The sequence below is a fragment of the Trichosurus vulpecula genome, chromosome 1, assembly GCF_011100635.1.
Source record: "Trichosurus vulpecula isolate mTriVul1 chromosome 1, mTriVul1.pri, whole genome shotgun sequence".
Classification (NCBI taxonomy): domain Eukaryota; kingdom Metazoa; phylum Chordata; class Mammalia; order Diprotodontia; family Phalangeridae; genus Trichosurus; species Trichosurus vulpecula.
The window spans coordinates 177,322,017-177,344,379 of record NC_050573.1 but is presented as its reverse complement, the minus strand read 5'-3'; the positions used below and the strand labels follow the sequence as shown (position 1 = coordinate 177,344,379).

The 22,363-nt window shown below is 40.8% G+C and overlaps 1 protein-coding gene across 2 annotated transcripts in view; it reads right to left on the bottom strand.

Annotated features, from left to right (window-relative positions):
- LOC118858206 (N-acetyllactosaminide beta-1,6-N-acetylglucosaminyl-transferase-like) overlaps positions 1 to 22,363 on the bottom strand; it is a 74,367-nt gene that overhangs the window by 34,623 nt on the left and 17,381 nt on the right. The window contains exon 1 of one of the 2 annotated variants that reach the window (XM_036768696.1): positions 8,113 to 9,455. The exons of the other annotated variant lie outside the window; for it this stretch is intronic. Within the exon in view, the coding sequence (XP_036624591.1) occupies positions 8,113 to 9,037 (925 nt within the window). The 5' untranslated portion in view covers positions 9,038 to 9,455. Of the gene's footprint in view, positions 1 to 8,112; positions 9,456 to 22,363 lie in introns of those variants that run through there. 2 annotated transcript variants of the gene reach the window in all.

Sequence of the window (22,363 nt, the reverse complement as noted above, 5' to 3'; positions counted from 1 at the left end):
ACTCATTTTATAGATGAGAAAAATGAGGTGAGTGTGTGTGGGGGTGGGGGGTAGGGGTGGGGTGTGGAACCGGCTCAGCCAAGGTTATATGGCAGGTAAAGTGCAAAGCCAACCATCACCTCCTGATCTTCTCCAAGTCCAACTGGCTTTTTTAAATACACAACACTGCCTCCTAATGAAAACTTTTAGGGTTTTTTTCCTTTAATATAAATTTGGGTGCCTTACGATTTGCTAAAGCAAACAAGGTTAAGGCAGCTAGGAGGTGCAGTGGATAAATACTGGATCTGGAGTCAGGACAGACCTGAGTTCAAATCCGGCCTCAAACACTTAGCCAGCTCTGTGACCCTTGGCAAGCTATTTACCTCTCTCAGTCTCAGTTTCCTTATCTGTAAAATGGAGATAATAGCACCTTCTTCCAGAGTTGTTATGAAGCTCAAGTAAGATAATATTTATAAAGTGCATTGCAAACTTTAAAGAGCTATATAAGTGCCTGCTGTTATTGTTCTTAGCTAAGAGACTAGGAACTGCTAAGGACTTTGTGGTCTTGTTCATTCCTAATATGGAAAAATAAAGACTACATTGCAAACCCTCTAGACACGGAACAAAATGCTCTTATTGCATCACACAGGCACATGCTACAGGGTAGACTGGGACATAGTCCAAGCACAAACACCACACTGTATTGATCCTTAGCAGAGTACTTTGCTCTTAAGAAAAAAAAAAACCCCAAAAACCCAAACCAAAATGAAACAAAAAGCCCTGGCTGATTGGACTGTTACAGAGAATCAAATTTTCTCTAGTAGAGATTTGCTTCCCAACCTCTTTTATTGTGATTGTAAATGTGTTTGAGAAACGAAAGACTAGGGAAAGGGGCAGAGGGATGGGGGAGATGCAAAGAGGAGGGAAATGATAAAGGAGAGGAAGAATGAAAGAGGAAAAGGGATAAGGAAAGGCAAATGTGTCCAAATTATCTATGCAAAACAAAATCACACAAGAAATATAAGTTGTAATGAGCACCCGGCTAGAGCTACAGCTTTTAAAAAATGATTTACCATTTCCTATTGGTGCAAGAGGTTCAAATTCTACCTCTGACACTTAATAGCTGTGTGACCTTGGATAAGTCCTTTAACTTCTCTGAGACTTTCCTCATTTGTAAAATGAAGGGATTGGACTAGATGACCTTGAAGGTTCCTTCTGGCTCTAAATCTACACTCCTAGAATTCATGAAGCCCTTGTTATATGTCAGGTACAGTGCTAAGTGCTAGGGACACAAAGTGAAACAGTTCCTGCCCTCAAGGAGCTTACAGTTTAACTAGAGACAAGACACACATATATTGTTATATACAAGATACATAAGGGGAAGGGAACAGGCATTTATTAAGCGCCTATTATCTACCGTGCATTGTACTAAGTGCTTTACAAATATTTAATTAGATCCTCTCAACAGCCCTGTGAAGTGGGTGTTATTAAAACCCCTATTTGTTCAGTGGAGGAAACTGAGGCAAACAGAGGTTAAATGACTTCTTCAGAGTCACAGCTAGTTAAGTGTCGGAGGCTGGATTTGAACTCAGGTCTTCTGGACTCCAAACCTAGCACTCTGCCTATTCCATCACTTCACTGCAATCCAAAGCATAAACAAGGTAATAACGATGGAGGAGACCAGGAAAGGCATCCAGTAGACAGTAGAACTTGAATTAAATCCTGAAAGAAACCAGAGATTACAAGAGTAGGAGGTAAGAAGAGAGGGCATTCCAGGCATGGGGGAACAGGAAATACAAAGGCATAGAGATGGAAAACTGAGCATCATGTGTGAGAAATAATAAGACAGAATACATGGAGGGGAATAATAAAAGAAGACTGGAAGGGGCCAGGATGTAAAGAGCCTTAAATGCCAAATATTAAATGTCCTTTCTATTTGATCCTAGAAGCAACTGGGAATCACTCTTACACAGAATGAAATTTTCAATTCAGTTTCCTTATCTATAAAATGGAGATAATAGCACCTTCTTCCAGAGTTGTTGTGAGGATCAAGTGAGATAATATTTATAAAGTGCATCGTAAACATTAAAGAGCTATATAAATGCCTGCTATTGCTGTTCTTAGCTAAGAGACTAGGAACTGGTAATTCAATGAATGGGGTGGCAGTGCTGGTGGTAGTGGGGGTGACGTGTTCAGACCTCTGCTTTAGGGAAATCACTTTGGCAACCTGCATAAAGAATGGGAAAGGGCAGAGACTTCCAGTCAGAGATACCAATCAGACTGCTATCTCTATCATCCATGCAATGGCTGCTTTGTAGATTGAAATCATAAAGATCTGGCAACTAACTCTGTGCCAGTGAGGGAGAATAGAGAGTCAAGGATGACATCAAGGTTGTAAACCTGAGTGACTGGAAAACGTTGATGTCTTCACCAATGGGGAAGTTCCAAAGATGAGTGTGTTGAGGTGAGGGGAGATGGTGAGATCTGTTTGGGCATACTGAATCTGAGAGGTCTAAAGGCCATCCCATTCCAAATGTTCATTAGACAGCTGGTGATGAGGGACCAGGGCTGAATATATAGATATGGATATCATTTGAAAATTAAACCCATGGGGACTTATTAGGTCACCAAGTAAGAGAGTGGAAAGAGGTCTCACATTCAGGGATACCCACACTTAGTGGAAGTTGCATGAATGGTAATCTCCCTCCTTCCTTCTCAGTCTTCTTACAGTCCGCATACACTGAAGATCCCATACTGACTTCTGTGTCTATCGAGGTTCCCCTCTCCCCATAGGCTGGGCCCCATGCCTAGAGCACTCTCTTCCTCCTCACCTATTTTTCCTTCAAGCCTTATCTCAAATAGACTCATCTCAAATCCCATCTTCTACTGTAAGAAGCCTTTCCTAGTTCCTTCCCCACACCTCACCCCCCCCTTTCCTTTTTAGTATTCAATTACTTACTATACCCACCCACCCACACACCCACACCCACCCACCCACACAGAGTGGTTTGACCACACCACTAACACTAACCTGAGTGACAGGGCATGGGGAAAGGGTAACAAAAATGCTACCTTTTCTATTTCCCAGGTGTTCACCAAATACCAATCTGTTGCTATACTCAGCAATATCAGTTGCTTGTATAGACATGGCCTTTGTGCCTAGACATGTGTTTTGCCTCTTTTTGTATGGCATTCACAGGAAGTAAGGATTACTTTTCATTTATACTGAATATCCTATGTGTACATAGTTATTTGCATGTGGTCTTCTTCTTTGGAATGGGAGTTCTTGAAGGTAGGGGACTGGGTTTTTCCCATGGCTTAGTGGAGTACCTTGCACATAGTAAGCCATAATAAATGTTTGTTGATTGACATTTTGGAGGGGGACACGGATGGTATGGTTTGATGGATTTTAAATCAAGGGACCTCAGTTTTGAGTCCTAACTCTGTTACTTAATAATAGCTGTGAGCCCTTCACCAAATGGTTGGAATATATCAATTCTCCTTCCCTAAATTTAGCTTTCTCAAGACTGAACAATTTTGAGGATCTAGATCAGCCATACTTCACTCACTCTTCCAACCTTTCCACCATTTGTCAACTCACTTCCTCTGACCCTGTGGCTCCCTCTTCTACTCGGGAATTACTCTCAAAAGACCCATTTTTAGGAAGGGCCCAGACCACTCATCCTTCATCCTCTTCGCCCACAGGCAACTTCCACTTTTCATCTCCATTTAATGAGCTTCCTTTCCCTATTAGAAAGCAAGTTCTATGAACAAAAGGGCTGTCTTTCTTTCTGCTTGTATTTGTATCCTGGTTTCTTAGCACAGTTTCTGACATATAATAAGCTTTTAATAAGTGTTTATTTTGGATTGGATAATCCTTTAAAATTTCTTCCAATTCTAAAAATCCCACTTCCAAATCTGTGATGCACAAGTGTTGTAAATGCTTACAAATCATCAAGAATCCCCTTTACCTTTAGAGTTGGACTTGGAAGGCAGTATACCAGGATAGGAAACCTACCTGACACTCCCTAGCATTATAAATACTCACTTCACTTCTGGGCTTCATCTTATTGACAAGATGTTGATAACAATGCCTGCTGGGTTATTTTAAGGTTCATTAGTTATCTCATTAGATAATATACGACGTACTTTGGAAGACCACATAAATGTCAATTATTATACCCAAGGGGTGCTCTTTGTCTTCCTAGGAGCTTGCCTTAAGAACGTGCTTTAGGAGTATTTGTTGAAATGAATAGAATCATTTGGTCCTGAATTCATATGCCCTTCAAAATATGAATAACTGATTTCATGAAAGCTAAGTTTAGCAGTTTCTTAGCCTTCTTCATGTTGTTTATTTAAAAAAAAACCACAAGTACTCCTGGCAGAATGCTATTTTTCTCACACGAGACTCATATATAGACACAGGCTAGTCATCTGGTTCAATTCCTTAATTTTACAAATGAGAAAAATAAAACCCAAGGAGGTTAAATGGCTTGCCCATGGTCACAGATATAAATATCAAAGGCACAATTTGAACCCTTTGCCTCCAGAATCAGGGCTTTCCCCCTCTAACGTACGTTATTCAAAAGCAAATGTACATAAATGTACATAAACATTCAAATGCTCTCTATGCGTATCTACTAACCTCCCTGTCTTCAGAGAGCATTTTAATGGTGGAGATGGCATGCAAACAAACAGCTGTGTACCTAGGAGATATACAGATTGTAAAATGGGAGGTGATCTCAGATGGGAGGAACAAACAGTGGGGGAGGGGGTGGGAAACAAACTGGGTCTTCTGCAGGTGAGCTTTTGAGCTGAATTCTGAAAGGAAGCCAATGGAGCCAAGGAGGTAGAGGTGGGAGGGAGAGTAAATAATATTTAAAGGCCTATTTTTCTGTCTCTTTTTATGAGAAAGTTGGATTTAAATTTGTTGATTTTAGCTGAGGGCAATGTTTAAGCAGTTTCGTTGTACATAAAAGTTATGTTTTTAACAGTAAACTTTGCTTAAGGAGTATCCCATAATGTGCCTATTAAGTAAATAATGCTTAATAATGTAGTTTAAAACTGAAACCAAATATAATCAGCAGTACAGTTGTTGGTAGTGATTGGGTTTGTCTTTTTTTTCTTTTTTTAAGAAAAAGTCCCTAACAATTCTATCCTCCTGTAAGAGAAGCGAGGTCCTTGGGGCACTTTATTTTATTTCCTTTTACAATAACTACAGCCTTATTTTTTGTACTGGGAACTAGCTTAGTGTTTCCTTATCCTCCCCCACCCTTCCCCCGCTGGGATCACTCATTTCTCTTGGCAACACAAATCCATTTACAAGAAGAAGATAGATTCCCCAGGAGGAAGGACACAGCAACAGGGGCTTCCCCTGCAACATCTTAGAAAACCTCTCCATAAAGCGCCCCCCTTGGCAACCACAGGCCACAGGTTTGGTACAGTGACAATGATCCCTGAGCATACACACTACATAATCTGCTGTTTTTCTCACAACCTGTTCAATCCAATTAATCAATCAAGAAGCCATTCAGTGCTTACAAGGTGATAGGCACAGAGCTAAAGGCTAAAGATACATAGAAAGGTAAAAACGGTCCCTCCCCTTCAGAAAGTTAACCTGTCTTTTGGGATAAGAAGGGGAGGCTGGGGCTTAACTCCCTCCCCACTCCTACCCCCCTTATTTCTTTTCCACTTTCACTTCTTCTTCCAGAGAGGTCAAGAGGTAGCTTTAGATATACGACACATAAAAATGATTTATGAATCAGTCCCTACCTAGGAGCCTTGGAGTGATTCCTAGCCTTGGTGGGAGCAACAGCTGACAGTGATGTCTTATGAAACCAAATTCCCTGGCCCCTGGCTGCTTAGACCCATCTCTGTCAGCTCCTTTCCTAAGTGAAATTAAGATACCGTCTATAAAACATACAGATAGGGTGCTACTTTGTGTCTGCTTTAAGGAAAGAACAAAGTTTCGAATAAAAATCAAGTGTCCCTGAGATACTATACCAAAAACAGGAAGACCTGTGGTGAGAGAGAGAGAGGGGAAAGAAAGGGAGGAGAGAGAGCAGAGACAGACAGAAAGAGAGGAAATCACACAGGACAATCTACCAATCAATCAAGAAACATTTATTAAGTGCTTACTATGTGCAAACACAAATGTAGAAGCCAGCAATTTGATTCCTATAACTCTTTGAGACTTTTCATTGCATACATGGCAGTTGGAGAGTTTTGGAAAGATAATCAGTGCTTAAAAGAAAGACGTTTTCTACCTTCAAAAGCCCGGAATTATTTGGGACTTTGGCCAAATCAGTTATAAAAAACTGAGAAGGCTCAATACTACAGAAAGGCAGGAGGAGTCTGCAAGGAATTTCCAAAGTACGTGTACACACACACACGCATATGTATATATATGTATGTATGTATGTATGTATTCTTTCTGGTCATCTTGAGCCAGCCCAGAAGTAAATGTTTCCAAACTATTATTCTTATTCTGTCAAGTACTTTTTTGTCTTTAAATCCAAATATTTAGCACCCTTACTTCACCTGTTTAATGTGTTCATTTGAATAAATTACTGGAATAAATTCTTTACATCTTAACTCAAACTGAAGGTTGTAGGTATTATTAGTCATTTGAGGCCGACTCATAATTGAGGAAGAGGAAGTATACTGTCTTACTGTCTGGGAACTTTTACAGAGGCAAAGGGTGGAGTGGATAAAGGGCTGGTTTTAGAGCCAGAAGGCATGGGTTCAAATTCTTAGACACAAAGGAACCAATCAGAAGACTTTGGCTAAGTCACTCAAATTCTTCAGTACTGCAGGAAAAAAAATACAAAGTAACCATGGCTTTGCTGCTAACAAGAGTTAGCATTTATATAGGGCTTTAAGATTTACAAAGCACTTAACCTATCTATTAGCCCATTTGATTCTTAAAACAATTCAGGGAATCCAGTAGGTACCATCATTATGCCCATTTTCCAGAAGAGGAACTGAGGTTAAGAAAGGAAAAAAAGATCAAATGTGTATCTAGCAGTGAGACTTCACTTCTAAGCTTCAACTCCACATCTATAAAATGGGGCCAGATGAGGGTTGGATCAGAGGTGAGGAACCTATGACCTCGAAGCCACACATGGCCGTCTAGGTCCTTGGGCGTGGCCTTTCAATTGAGTCCAAGTTTTACAGAACAAATCCTTTTATTAGGGGGATTTGTTCAGGGGAGTTTGGATTCAAAGGACCTACAGTGCCACATGTGGCCTCAAGGCCACAGGTTCCCCATTCCTGGACTAGATGGTTGGCTTCTAAGAATCCTTCCAGTCCTAAATCTATGATTCAATGATCAGTGGAGGGAGTCTGCACATCTGCCTTCTGCCTATAAATTCATGAAATCATAGGTCGTGACAGAAACAATTTTTTTGGAGATATTCAAAAGAAATGTCAGTCTCTGAAGACAACTCCAAAAGAAGAGTTTCAAAAAGGTCTTGGTTCACGGTAGTATCAATAATATAAGACTAAATAAATGAAGCCCCAACCATGACCAAGGCACAAAGCCCTGCTGTTCCTTAAAAACAATGAATGTTATGATTATAAAGTAATGAGAAAGGTTTTTTTGTGTGACTGGTAACTTGGCTTACAAAAGCAACTGTAAAGAGTTAAAAAAAAATTTTTTTTCTGGGCAAAAGCAACATACTGGAAGAAGTACAGAGCTTCCCAATTTGACTGACCCCTTTGGACCAAACACAGAGGTGGAATTTTAAGTACACATTTGCCGAAAACCTTAATCTTATTACTTTATAATCACATCTCATTAAAAGAAAGTAATTTTGGGAACTCTAGATGGTGATAATAGCCTTGAAAAGTACCACCATTAAATCTGACCTGTACAGTCTTACATCTCTCTTAAGGATTTTTCCTCTAATTACTTCAGTTATATGTCATATACAAACCTCTAGATCTGATACCTCCACAACCATATAACATATACACATATGAACATGTAAAATCGTGCTTAAGATATCTTGGGAACTGAAAGACTTTTCCTCCTCACGTTTTTTTTAAAGGCTCATTCATAAATTATTCTGATGGCTAAAGCACCACAGAAATCAGTCTGGTCTCCATGCAGAATTAAGAAATCACACCTACCAGAGATCCGATTGAGTGTCACCCAGAAATGCTCATCAGGGCTGTAGGTGTCTTTAGACCATAGGAGTAAATCAATGGCCCGATGGTCTTGGAGCACGAAGTTGACAAACTCTCTTGTGAGGGCAACATAAGCTGAGCCAAAGTAAATTACTAGTTGATGGGGCGGTAAGGATTTTAAAATTTTGGTTTTTTGCATATATGAGGTTTGACGGGTCATATATTCTTTGAAGACGTATTTAGTCCTCTCAATAGCATGTGAAGGAGGCAGGACCCCTGGGGTGATATTTTTCCCTTTAAATCCTTTCAAATGATGGATTATTTCCTTATTGGTTTTCAGAGGGAAATCTTGCCCACAAGTGTTAATAATGTACTTCCACCGAACCTCAGAGGCTACAAGGTCTTTCATGCAGTTCAAGTCAGCCTGGAGCCTGGATATTCCACCATAGACAACTGGCTCCATCTTGGAGGCAAGGAAAGCATTGGGGAAGCAGCCCACCAATCTCCTCACAGCATCTTTAAACTCAGCTGTCGTCTTCTCATCCACGTGAATACAGTAAACATTTTGGGGCATGTAAACCGCCCTGAAGAGTCTCTCAAAGGTTTCAAAATCCTTATGAATGACCATTACATAGGCCAAAGGAAACTGGGCTTCTTCTTCCGACAGGGGAGCTGTAATGTAGTGACTTTGGAGCAAATACTCCTTACAAGAGGCTCTTCCAAATGAAGGCATTAATACTTTCTCCCACACAAATGCTGGCCTCCCTTCTATGACGGCATTACAGGATTGGGGGAGAGAATATCGCTCATTAGATACATTTAACCGCTGATAGTTCTTTGGCAGATAGAGTTGATGGTTGTATAGCAGGACGAAAAGGGCCACGCTCAGTACCGGAATGGCAAAAAGATAGTATCTCCCAAAGTTCATTCTTTTGATTCCTCAGGGGGAAAAAAGAATCCCTCTTCAGGGACTGAGAAACGATCGGTTCCTGAAACCGTAAGTCACCCAGCCTCCAACTTACTTTTTCTGGAAGATCTTGCATTGGGATAGCTTCTCAGCTGTGTCTGCTCGTCCGGCTTCCAAAGAAGACATGTGGTTTGATTAAGATTGGCTCTCTAATTCTCTCTCCAGTCCATTCCCCCAGTTTCGGCATCGGATAGCAAAGCTTTTCTCTCTTTACGTGCCGTGTGCGCTCAGTGCATTCAGAGTGTGGCAAATAGGCAGCAAGCAGCGAGCTAAGCTCAGCTCAGCCCAACCCAAGCCAGCCCAGCCCTCTCTTAGGTCTTGATTTGCATATGAAAGCGCGGGGGTAGATCTTAGCAAATCACTTTAGGGTCGGGTAAGAGACCTTTTTCGGGTAGGAGCTTTTGTTTCTTTGGCTTCTCTGTTACCACCTACTCCCATTCACTAAGCTATTTATTCTGCTTTCTTGGATCCTCCCACCCTTGTCCCACCCACTTAGCTCTTTCAGCTTAGCACCCCTTTCTTTCAGCACCTGCAAAAGTGCAAAAGTCGTGGCAACTGTTCTCGTAAATTCGGTCAGCAATCTGGTTCCTCTTTCTCCTTCTGACTCCTAGCCACTTCTTACTCATTTAAATGGTATCTTTGCCTTCCGGGTACTATCGTAGGTGGGCAGGGAAAATGCACCTGCGCTCTGGATAGTCACAGTAACCTCATGCAAAAAATCTTTTTCGTGGAGGTGTTTGTTCACTGATTTCCATCAAGCAGAATCTCAGGGGGGCCATATGGTCTCTGACTTTTAGTGGAAGACATGGGAAGGTAGGCTTTGCAAATGCATCCTTTGCTGGCATGGGGAAAATCCAGTGGTCAGAAGGGGTTTTGTTTTTTGTTTTTGAACCTAGTGTATTGGGAATTTCTAACAAACACTAAGAAATGTGATTCATGGGGCACAGATTAGTTCCTGTTACTTATAGTCAATAAACATTCATTAAGCACCCATTAATGCGCCAGGTACTATGCTAAGCACTGGAATATAAAGTGTGGAGAGGATTACTTGAGTGGCTACCACTTTATTATGGACAAGTTATGGGGGATGGACCCTTTGAAAATCAGAGATTGGGCCACCTCTGACGTTTTTATGCTTTTAAAATTTCTCATAAAATTTACTATAAGAACCTTGGGCTTAATGTCTTAGAATTCACATACTTCTCTTTCTCTCTACTCTCCCTTCCTCTTTCCTTCAAAGAAGTACAAAAAGTCCATAGTAACTTGGAATTATCAGCGATTTTAGGAGGAAAGAAGACCTAGCAGACCTGCTGGTAGCAAAGGGATCTAAAGTTTTCTTGCTGTTGTATAAAACTCTTTTATTTTGTCCTAAAAACATTTCTATAGCTAAATGCCATAGTAAATGGACCTGAAGTCAGGAGTTTGAAACCTGCCACAGACACTTAGTCCTAGCTGTGTGACCCTAGGGAAGTCACAGCCTGCCTCCTCATCTATAAACTTTGCTGGGTTGTTGTGAGATAACATGAGGAGTTAACATATGTAAAGGTACTTTGCAAACCTTTATGTGTTATATGAATGTTAGCTATTATTATTAAATGAACAGAACTATCCTTGTCTGCGATCCTGTAATCTTGTATGGGGGCAGCTGGGTGGCTTAGTGCATAGAGTGGCCTGGCCTAGAGTCAGGAAGACCCATCCTCCTGAGTTCAAATGTGATCTCAGACACTTACTAGCTGTATGACCCTGGACAAATCACTTAAGCCTGTTTGCCTCAGTTTCCTCATCTGTAAAATAAACTGGAGAAGGAAATTGCAAATCACTCCAGTATCTTTATCAAGAAAACCCCAAATGGGGTCACCAAGAGTTGGACATGACTGAAAAAATGACTGAACAAAAGCAAAAAAAAAATCTCGTATCCCTTCTTTTTCATGTTCTGTACCCCCTTGGCAGATCTGGTGAAGCCTATGAACCCCTTCTCAGAGGAATATTTTTAAATTCAGCAAATAAAATACATATATGATTGGGGTTATAAAAATAAATTATATTGGTTTTATATTTTCAATTCTATTAAAATTCAGCTATCAAAATATTAAGTATTGAGTATCAAATTAAATATAAAAATAGTTTTAAAAACAAGCTGATGAACCCCAGGATAAAATCCTCTGAAAGGGGACCTTCAACCTTCTCTCCTTATTATTGTGGCTCCAGCCTTCATTTGCATTGTGTTTTTAGATTTTCAAAGCTTTTGGCTTATTTTACTTTATTTGATCCTCTCAACAATTCTGTGATGTAGGTGGGGCAGGTATTATTGTCTGTTTCACAGGAGAAGAAACTGAAATATCAGAGGTTAAATAACCTCCTGGATGAGGCTTGAAGGGACTTTAGAGATCATTTAACCCAACCCCCTCTTTTTTCTAATGAAAAGGTTGAGGCCCAGAAAGGTCAGGCGACAGAGAACGAATTAGGCCCCCTAAAAGTGACCCTAAAAGCTCATCAGTTCCAAATCCCTTGTTATTGGAAGAAATTGAAGCCCCTTGAGGGTGGGTGCTTTGCCAAAGGTTCTGCAAACATTTGGTGCTAGAATTGGGACTAGAATAAAAGCCTTATGCTTTTATGGGACTAGAATAAAAATTCCTTATGCAGTTGATATTTTGGACAGAACTTTACATAGGGAGGGGATCGAGGCATTTGCTGGTAGGACCTGCAGTTTCCTCACTGGATGGAATTGCTTGATGTGGAATTCCCCTCTAACCAAGCACAAAGCAGCTGCTCCAACCCACCCCCCTACCCACCCTTGCTTCCTCCCACCCTTTCCCCACTCACTTTGTTCCTTCTCAAAGTACCTCTTATTTTTGTTTATTTAGTATCAGCACCTATAAAGAGCAGCTAGTGGATTAAGTGCTGGGCCTGGAGTTAGGAACACTCATCTTCATGAGTTCAAAACTGGCCTCGGACACTTAGTGGTGTGACCCTGGGGAAGTCACTTAACCCTGTCTGCCTCACTTTCCTCATCTGTAAAATGAGCTGGAGAAGGAAATGGCAAACTACTCCAGTATCTTTGCCAAGAAAACCCCAAATGGAGTCAGGAAAAGTCAGACACTAACAACAACAAAATAAACAACAAAATAAAATGACAACAAAAGGGTCACACTAATCTTAGAAAGTTGCTTGGGGCAACGAGAGTTTAAAACTAGTCCAGTGATACAGACAGGACTTGAACTCAGGTCTTCCTGTCCGGAGGCCCACTCACTAACCCTTAATAACACGCAGGTCTCATCCTTACTATTGATAAAAGAGGTGAAGAGAAGAAAATGCAGATCAAACTGCCAGTCCACAGGATAGTGTCATTCTAGTGTCTTCTCTGGTTCCCAGGCAACAGAACATACAACAAAATCTAATCAGTATTGATTTGGCACACAAAGCCTCAAGTTCTGTTTAAAAAGTGCCCTGGTCTTAGTGCTTCCTCCTATTGTATCAGGAGAGCAGGGCTGTACTACAAAATCTTTTTCTGCCCCAATCCTACAGGAAAAAAGAAAAAAGTCCTTTCCTTTTCTGAAGGCTTTAAAGTGGGTTGGTTTGCTCCCTTTTCTTCCCTTTTTCTTCTTGCTCCTCAGAATTACCTCGGAGTGGAAATTAGGCTTTTGGTGAAGAAAGAGCTGAGCAGTCTGCCCTCCCTCCTGCTTTCACTTCTCTTTTCCTGCCTCACAGACATTCTCTTCACTTACTGGCATTTTAGGCGAAATGTACCATGGGCAAAAGAAATATAGGAAGGAGGAAGGAAGAAGAGGGGCACTTTGAGTGCAAGCCCAGTCTGTATTTTTCTTTAGTTTGCCTTAAACCGTGCTTCTACAGTAGGGAATCTTGGTGATTTGCCAATGAGATCGTGCCCATCTAAATGTGAATGATTTAGTCAAAGTAGATTGTAAATAGGATATTTGGCAGTATTCTTTGTAGACTTTCAGATTTATAGCAGCAGTTTAAAAAAAAAACATATTCATATATATATTTTAACCTGGCTGAGCCTTTAAAATTGATTTCAATTAGCGGCAGCAGAACATTTTTGCTGATAGAATCATGATGATGTGATGCCTTTTAAGCAGATGGCTGAACCCTAGAATGTTTGGCCAGTATCCATGGTAACCAGGATTGAATGGGCATTTTCTTCTATCGAATGAAAGAGTAGGTTAAGTTTTTAATTTCCTACTAGAGCTTGAGTTGATGTTAGTGGCTCAGTTGCGTTTTGAGGACCAAGATACTGAATAATGGACATCGTGTGGCCATTCTTTTTTCCTGCCACACCCTGACCATCCTTGTCCCATTGAAAATTTAAAAGTAGCTCATCACTCAAAGGACCAGGAATGAGGTAAGAATAAATCTCAGAATACCTAATGTTAAAAATGAAATGTTGGTGCAGCTAAAGAGAACTTCACATATGTCTTGTTTCCTGTTTTCTTTTCACCATGACTTGGTATTCATTCAATTGTGGGAAAATCAGGGGCAGCTAGGTGGTGCAGTGAGTAGAACACTGGCCCTGGAGTCAGGAGGACCAGAGTTCAAATCTGACCTCAGACACTTGACACACATACTTAGCTGTGTGACCTTGGGCAAGTGACTTAACCCCAATTGCTCTGCCTTCCCCCCTCCAAAAAGTAAAAAAAAAATTGTGGGAAAATTATCATGGGATGCAAATGTAGCTAAAGGGACTTATTATTAGCAGAAAGGGATAGGCGGTGCTTTTTTGTTTTATTTTTTAATATTAATTTATCTATTTTTAGTTTTCAATATTCATCTCCATAAGTTTTAAATTTCCCTCCCTCTCCCCTCCCTCCCCAAGACATCATGCAATCTGATATGGGCTCTACACATACATTCCTATTAAACACAGTTTCATATTAGTCATGTTGCATAGAAGAATTATAATGAATGGGAGAAACCATGATAAAGAAAAACAAAACAAAACAAAAAAGAAAATAGTCTGCTTCGATCTGCATTCCGACTCCATAGTTCTTTCTCTGGATGTGGATGGCATTTTCCATCATGAGTCCTTTGGAATTTAGGCAGTGCTTTTTACTCTTCTTGCCCCCACCCTATTATTGTGAGAGCCTCCTAAAAGGTATGTTTTTCTACTTCTATTCTCTCTCCCTCCAATCCATCCTTCACACCATTACCATATTCATGTTATTTACATGTAGACCTGGGCTTGTCCCTATAAAGGTCAAAAACCTTTCAAAGACTCCATAATGCCTATAAAATTAAGTTCACATTTCTTTGCCCTCTACTATAAGGGATCAAAACCCTCTACAATCTGACACCATTTTGGTTTTCCTACCTTAGCTCATACTATTCTCCCTGGTCCCCATACTTTTGCTACATAGGGCCATATTTATAGAGCTGGAAGGACTTCAGAGGCCATCTAGCCCAACCCTTCATTACACAGAAAACAAAACTGAGGCTCAGGACATTTAAGAGACCCAGCCAGGGTCAGCATTATGATTTGAACTCCAAGTCCTCACATTCCAGAGCCAAGGCTCTTTCTACTGCCTCACACTGGGAGCTTCTACCATCTACCTCTACATTTTGAATTCTGACCTAGCCTTCAAATTCCAACCCAAATTCCTTCAGGAAGTCTTCCTTGATTCTCTCAGATCTAGGGTCTTGGGCCATCTTTTGTCTCAGTCACTGAGACCTGGGAAAGACTTTAATTTAGAAAGGCCAAGGTCACCTACTGCATCCTGGGCCATCACCGGTCATCTTGACCTACTTGCCACTGGACTTTGATGACCCTGGAGGAGAGAGTGAAGCTGAGGACTTCCGTAAGCTCTGCCTGACTTAAATCCAATTCCTGAGCAAGTCAAGATATCCCCCTCGTGATGTCATTGGTCTTCTTCCAGAAATGAAGGATAAGCAACAACAACAACAACAGGTGGCAATAACTTCATCGCTCTTTCATACACTTTTCACATGCTGGATACACGATAAGGCAAAACTTCCAAACAATTAGAGTGAAGCTGCCTCAGGAAGTGGTCATATTTTCTATTCCATTTTGGCTCTAAACTCCAAAGCAAATAGTTACCCAGACAGAAACAGATTTGGGGATCTTTCAAGGTGGTGAAAAGGAGAACCAAAGAGCACGTGACCTAGTACCTTTATGGAGATACTTTGCCCCAATTTGTACCCCTCATATTAGATCGCCATATTCTGCCTTGCATTTATAGCTGTTTGCTATTAGAATATATCTAATCCCTTTTCTACATGACAACCGTATAAATATTTGAAGAATACTGTTATTTCCTAATATTTTCTTTTCTCTAGGCTAAACATTCCGAGTTCCTTCAACTGGTTCTCCTTTAACATGATTTCCAGAACCACAACTGTCCTTATCGCCCTCTGTACCTTCCGGAATATGATGAGGCAAAATAGTTGAAGAATCACTCTTTTTTCCTCTATTATCTGTTAAGTAGACCCTGAACAAAGGAGGTATTATCATATTGTTTCAGGATTGCTTCCCTATTCCCATTCTGACACCACTAGCAGCTTCCACTGGGTCTTGTTAGAGGAGATTGTCATTCCTAGACTTTTCTGAGTGGAAGAAAAGGATTGATAAGAGCCTGGATCCAACAACCTGGTCTTTGAGGGGGTAGTTTATCTCTATTAGAAGATTAGTAACCCAGGTGGTAAGAGATGCCCTGACATCAAGCAGTAATTTAATTCTTTCTGGATAACTATTCCATAACAGAGATTCTCAAGTATTCATCAGAGTGAGTTGAGGACAGGATGTAATAACCTAGAATGAGCTAAGTTGGGGCAAACACTCTTCTCTTGGTAACTGTCAGCCACTACAACCATAATAGCTGAGATATCTCAAAGAAGCAAGGCTGCAGGTGAACAGAAATCTAGAAGCAGCCATTTAAGTAGGTGTTCCAGTTCACTGCATGCTTTCTATCAGCCACCACCCTGTGCCTAGAAAAGAATTAGAGCAGAGCAATTTCAATCAGCATCGAGAAGGAATCTGATGGTAGTGAGGGTGGCTCTGTTTGATTCTATAACTGGGACCTTCCATTCCCAAGAGCTCTACCACTACATCTAAGATCTCATCCTTCACCGATCCCATGTGTGAATTGCTGCCTTTCCTCTGGGACAGAATCTGTAACACTTAGATAGGGGAGATTGCTGTGTCTTTTTGTTCCTAGGAGAGCAGGAACCCAAAGAGGACAGTTCTGCTGGTCTTTAATCTGTAGATAGGCCAGGAGTCAGGACACTGGCCACTTTAGTCTCTTTCCAGTCTAGGCTAATGAGTCTAGTCTAGACTGGCTCCAGATCTCTCCCTATCTCTCTTTTCACCTGCTGAAGAAGATAGCACCCTCTCAACATGAGGATAACTCCACCTCCAGGTTTTCTTGTGTACTACAGGGGCAGAATTCACATCCCTGGGCCAACTTTGCATGTAGAAAGGTGACAATATCACTACATTCTCTGTTTATTCCCTGTGTGTTTTTAGAAAGCAAAGGGCCACACACATGTAACTATTCAACTCATAAGGTACCCAGAGCAAAAGCAAAAATCACTGACTAGCTACAGGAACTCCTCACAGACAGCTCCCATCTCATAGAACTAGTTATAATTGTGTAAGATCCTTTTCTTTGCCGGCAGCAGTTGTCTCTATCTATTGCTGAGTCAACTCATCTTCATAATCATCCCCAGCCGTGTTCTCTCCTCAGCAAGAAACAGCTTCCTAGAGTGGTCTGGCCCTGTTTCAGAAGCATAATAGATCTAGTGTTAAGGATCTGTGAGAGCTTTTCTTTTCTCCCTGTTGTACTACTGTAATAAGATTCCCTTTCCCTCCAAGATGTATGTGGACTAGAGGACTGAAGTCAGAGAGAGAGAAGGGGCGGGGGCAGGGGGAGGGGGAGAGAGAGAGAGAGAGAGAGAGAGCGCGGCACAGATGATCAAATGCAAATATGGTCTTTGGTGACTGTTAATTCTCTAAGGAAGTGAACAATGCAGGTGTGGAATGTAGGCAGTGCTGGAGATTTGAAAAATTCTAACGTGTAACCGAAACATCATCTCTGTACTTTCAAATGATGGAAGTAGAATAGAAGGGATGTGGACAATGGAGGTTGTTGGAAAATAGGAAGCAAGAAGATGATGAAGGCAAGCCATTGGGAAATACCCTCAAAGAATGGGTCAGCGCATTGGGTTCCCCTTTTTGTTGTTGAGTCATTTCCATCATGTCCAACTCTTCATGACACCATTTAGGGTTTTCTTGGCAAAGGTACTGGAGTGGTTTGCCATTTCCTTCTCCAGCTCATTTTACAAAGGAAGAAACTGAGGCAAATCGGCTTAAGTGAATTGCCTAGGATCACACAGCTAGTGTCTGAGGCTGTATTTGAACTCAGGGAGATGAATCTTTCTGACTCCAGGCCTGGTACTCTAACCAGTGCTGTTGCAACAATTCAGCTAGCAGCTGTTGTGGGGGTGAAAAACCAACACAAGCCCAACAACAAGAACACTGCCAGCACAGGTTCTTTTGATCTGCTTTACTAAGGAAAATAACTTTAAGGGGTTAACAATCTTATTTCAATCCAACATAAAAATATCATTCACTTAGTTCAGGGGAAAAAGCCAGCACCCTGAACTTCAGAGCAAATACAAACAAATTGCAAACATACATTATAAACAGACCAAATACAATTCACAGTTACCAAGAAGCCATCAACATCTGGGTGAGCCGGGAGGCTCTTAGAGAGGCTGCCCAGAGTCCCAAGCCAACACTCCTCTAAGAGTGGGAGCCTCAAGCAAATAGCTCTGTTCTCTCTTTTTATATACTCTTTAGCCATCATCAAGCATCATCTGAATGACCAGAACTCAGGCTCCTACTATTGGCTCTGGTCTTAGCAACTCCCCTTAGGACCCTGAGGGCTTCACGCCCATATAGGCTTAGCACCTAGTAGATGGGGGTTTGGGCCTGGAGCTCTGCACCTAGTAAGGCTGAATCAAAGACAATTAATTAATTTATCATTCTAAAACAGTAAAAAGTCCCAACTTAATTGTTATTACAACTGCGCCACCTCATTGCCACATACTTTGCAAAAGAAGAATTGTAAATGACTAACAACTACACAAAAGAATGCTTCAAATCATTAATAATAAGAAAACTGTCAACCGAAACAACCCTGGATTTCTCCTTATACCCAACAAATTGGCAAAGATGACTAAAGACAGCAACAACCATTGTTGGTTGGGTTATGGAAACACAGAAACAAAAATACCTTGCTGCTTGAGTAGTGAATTAGTACAGCTATTTTGGAATGAAGTGTGGAATTAGGCAAATAAAGTGATTAAAATGTCAATACCCTCTGACCCAGAGATTACACTGCTAGGTACATATCCCAAGAATTTCATTAACTAAAAGGAAGGCTCCATAAACAACAAATATTTATACCAGCACTTTTCATGGTAGCAAAGAATTGGAAACCAAGTAGATGCCCATTGTTTGAGGGAATGGATAAACAAATTGTGGTACATGAATGCAGTGAAATAGTTCCATACTTTATAAAATGACATAAGTATGGAAAGACATGTCAACTGATGCAAACTGATGTGAACAGAGTCAAGAAAACAGGATACACAAAGACTATGCCAATACAGGGGGAAATCTAGGTGATATAAAAACTAAAGATATCAATAAAATCCATATTTTGCACGCACGCACGCACACACACACACACACACACACACACACACAATATTGTATACTCAGAAAAGAGGAAAGGCGAATTTTGGGAAGTTTTGTGAACATAGTCCAAAGTTGTTACTGAGTCAGGGTTTGGATGGCTGTGAGTATAGCAATTTTGATCTGAAAGTGGGAAGGAACTTTCTGTCCAGGTAAAAGAGGAATTTGCTTCCTCAGTAACCAAAGAAAGTAAGAAAAATGACTAAGTACAGCTTTAATTTGGTGGAAGTAAGGATAAGCTAGCAAGGATTAACAGGGTGGCTACCAACATTCTAGAGGCAAGGAACCTGAAGACTACAAAGGCTGAACGAGAGAGTAGCAGGAATAGACTAATCAATGACAATTCACGATAATTTTGTAACGTATGCCTGTAATTTTCAGGCAAGGCTAATGTATGAATTTGTTTTGTTTGATTATACTTCTTATGAGGAAGGGCTTTTAGTTTGGAGGAAGAGCTGACAGTGTCGGAGAGTTATGCTAGTGATGCGTTTAAAAAAGGAAATAAGAGTGTCAACGAAACATTGAAAAATACAAAGGAAGTCATAAGAGAGTTCAGAAGGGGACACAGGCAAGAAGAACAATGTTGGTACTGTGATGTTAAGTTTAGTAGGGACTAGGATTGGACTGATTTCATCAACACAGAGAACTCCCATGTGACAAAACTCTCAATCAAAGCAGATTGACACCTTGCCTTCAATGCAGAGTCTTAGAAAGTTGTTTAGCACACTTGGAGTTGGAGTGACTTGCCCAAGGTCACACAGCCAGACGCCTAAGAGGTAGGATATGAATTCACTTCTTCCTGACTTGGAAACTAGCTCCCTATCCACCATATTGTGTTGTCACTCATTAATTGTAATATTCATATTTTTAAAAGCAAATTATACATAATGGACATTCACAGTTTCATATACCATTCTCTTCTGTTTTTTGTATATCAAAATATTTATGCTTGTTGCTGTTTGTGAAGTTCACAATAAATTTTTAAAAGGTGGCTCTAAGGGGCAGCTAGGTGGTGCAGGATAAAGCGCTGGCCTGGAATCAAGAGGATCTGAGTTCAAATGTGACCTCAAACATTTCCTAGCTGTGTGACTCTGGGCAAGTCACTTAACCTCAATTGCCTCCAAAAAAAAGAGGGACAATTTGGAACTATGCCCAAAGGGCTACAAAACTGTGCCTACCCTTTGATTTAGCAATAACACTACTAAGTCTGTATCCCAAAGAGATCTTAAAAAAGGGAAAAGGATCCACATGTACAAAAATCTTTATAGCAGCTCTTTTTGTGGTGACCAAGAATTGGAAACTTAGAGGATATCATCAGTTGGGGAATGGCTGAACAACTTGTGGTATATGAATGTAATGGAATACTATTGTGCTATTAGAAATGATGAGCAGGTAGATTGCAGAAAACCCTGGAAAGACTTGCATGAACTGATGGTGAGTGAAGTGAGCAGAACCAGGAGAACATCATACGAAGTAACAGCAACATTGTTCGATAACCAGCATTGATAGACTTAGCTCTTCTCAGCAATGCCATGATCTAAGACAATTCCAAAAGATTCATGATGGAAAATGCTATCCATATCCGGAAAAAGAACTATGGAGTCTGAATGCAGATCGAAGCATGCTGTTTTCTCTCTCTCTTCTTTGTCATGGTTTTTCCCTTATGTTCTGATTCTTCTTTCACAACATGACTGATGTGGAAATATGTTTAATATGATTATACATGTATTGCCTATATCAGATTGCATGCCATCTTGGGGAGGGGGGAGGGGATGGAGGGGGAAAATTTTGGAACTCAAAATCTTATAAAAGTTAATGTTGAAAACTAAAATTTAAAAAAAAAGAATGTAAAAAAATATGGCTCTAGCTCGCCTATTTTGTGTATAGTTTGGCCCCCTCAGTCCCTCCGTGTAATAATTTGTCCACTTTGGCTAACTATGCATGTGTTATAGTGAATGCTGTGGGAAGGGTTATCGTGGGATAAATGAAAGAGACAGGGTTTTGAGAGGAGAAAATTTCCCTTTTTCCCTAGGGTTGGTTTCAGTAGAAAGTTATTCTAGCTAGTGGTGAGAGAGTTGGCAAGGGAGCTTCCGGTGTGGAAAATGCCCTCAGGGCCATATTTCGTCCTAGCTTACCATACCCTTCCCAAGTCATGGAGTCCTCAAAACATAAATCATTAATGAATTGAAAGAGAAGATCACCTATCAAGTGACATTGATGCATCTCTCAGGCCTATGCTGTTCTTCCTGTGACTTGGCCATCACTTTGGGTTTGATAAGGGAAAGGGAATAAGCATACATCCTAGACACTGTTTTACAATATTATCTCATCTGATCTTCAAAACAAGCCTGGGAGGTGGATGCTGTTATTATCCCCATTTTACAGATGGGGAAACAGAGGCAAACTGTGACTTGCCCAGGGTCACACTGCCAGTGTCTGAAGTCAGGTCTTCCTGACTCCAAATCTACTGCTCTATCATGACCTAGCTGCCTCTGAAAGGATGCTCCTTCAGGGAGGGTTAGTTTTGTTTTTTTTTTTTTTCACAAGCATCATACCTACAATTTGGCTACTGTCTGCCAGTGAATGATGGTGTTGTATAGATAGAGCTTTTATGAAAGAATCAATAAGCACTTATTGAGTACTATGTACCTATATGCCAGGTACTAGGCTAGGCAGATGGAGATACAAAGTCAAAAGAATCAGTCCTTGATCTGAAGGAGCATACATGCTAATGGAGGAAACATCATGTAGCCATTTAAATAAATACAAAATGTACAGATAGGTGTAGGGACTGGACTTGTAATTCCGGTGATAATAGGAAATTCCAGGGTGGATATTCCCTCTACCAACTCAAGTCAGCACATTCTCTGCAATTTAGTCTTCAAGATTTTCTTACAGAACTGAGGTGAAGTAAACCTGTCCAGAGGCACAAAGTCTGTATATGTCAAAGGTAGGCTATGAACTCAGGTCTCCTGGGTTCCAGTGCTAGTTCTCTATCCACTCTGCCACACTGCCTTTCCAAAATACACAGTAAATATGGTACATGGAATCAGGAAAGGTCTCTGGTGAGAAGTTACATTTGAGTTGAACTTTGAAAGAAGCAAGGGATTCTGAGGTGAAGGTGAGGGGAGAGTACAGGCCAGGCATGGGTAACTGCCTATGCAAAGACAAAGAATGTTATATGTGAGGGATAGCAAGGAGGCCAGTTTGATTGGATTTGCATACAGTGTGTGTGAAGTTAGGTGCATACTGTCCACAAAAGTAGCCTGGCCCCAGAATGTAAAGGATTTGAAATGTCACACAAATTTGTATTTCTTGCAAGAGGGAGATAGTAGAACTTTCTGAATAAGGGAGTGCAATAGTCAGAACTCTGTTGTAGCAATATTATTTTGTTAACTGTGGATCAGAGAGGGGGGAAACTTGAGGCAGAAATAGTCCAAATGGGAAGTGATGATAGAGGGGGAGATGGATTTGACAGAGATTTTGAGGTAGAATGAATTGATTTGGCAACTGACCCACTGATTGGCTATGAGGGGTGAGGGAAAGTAAGGCAT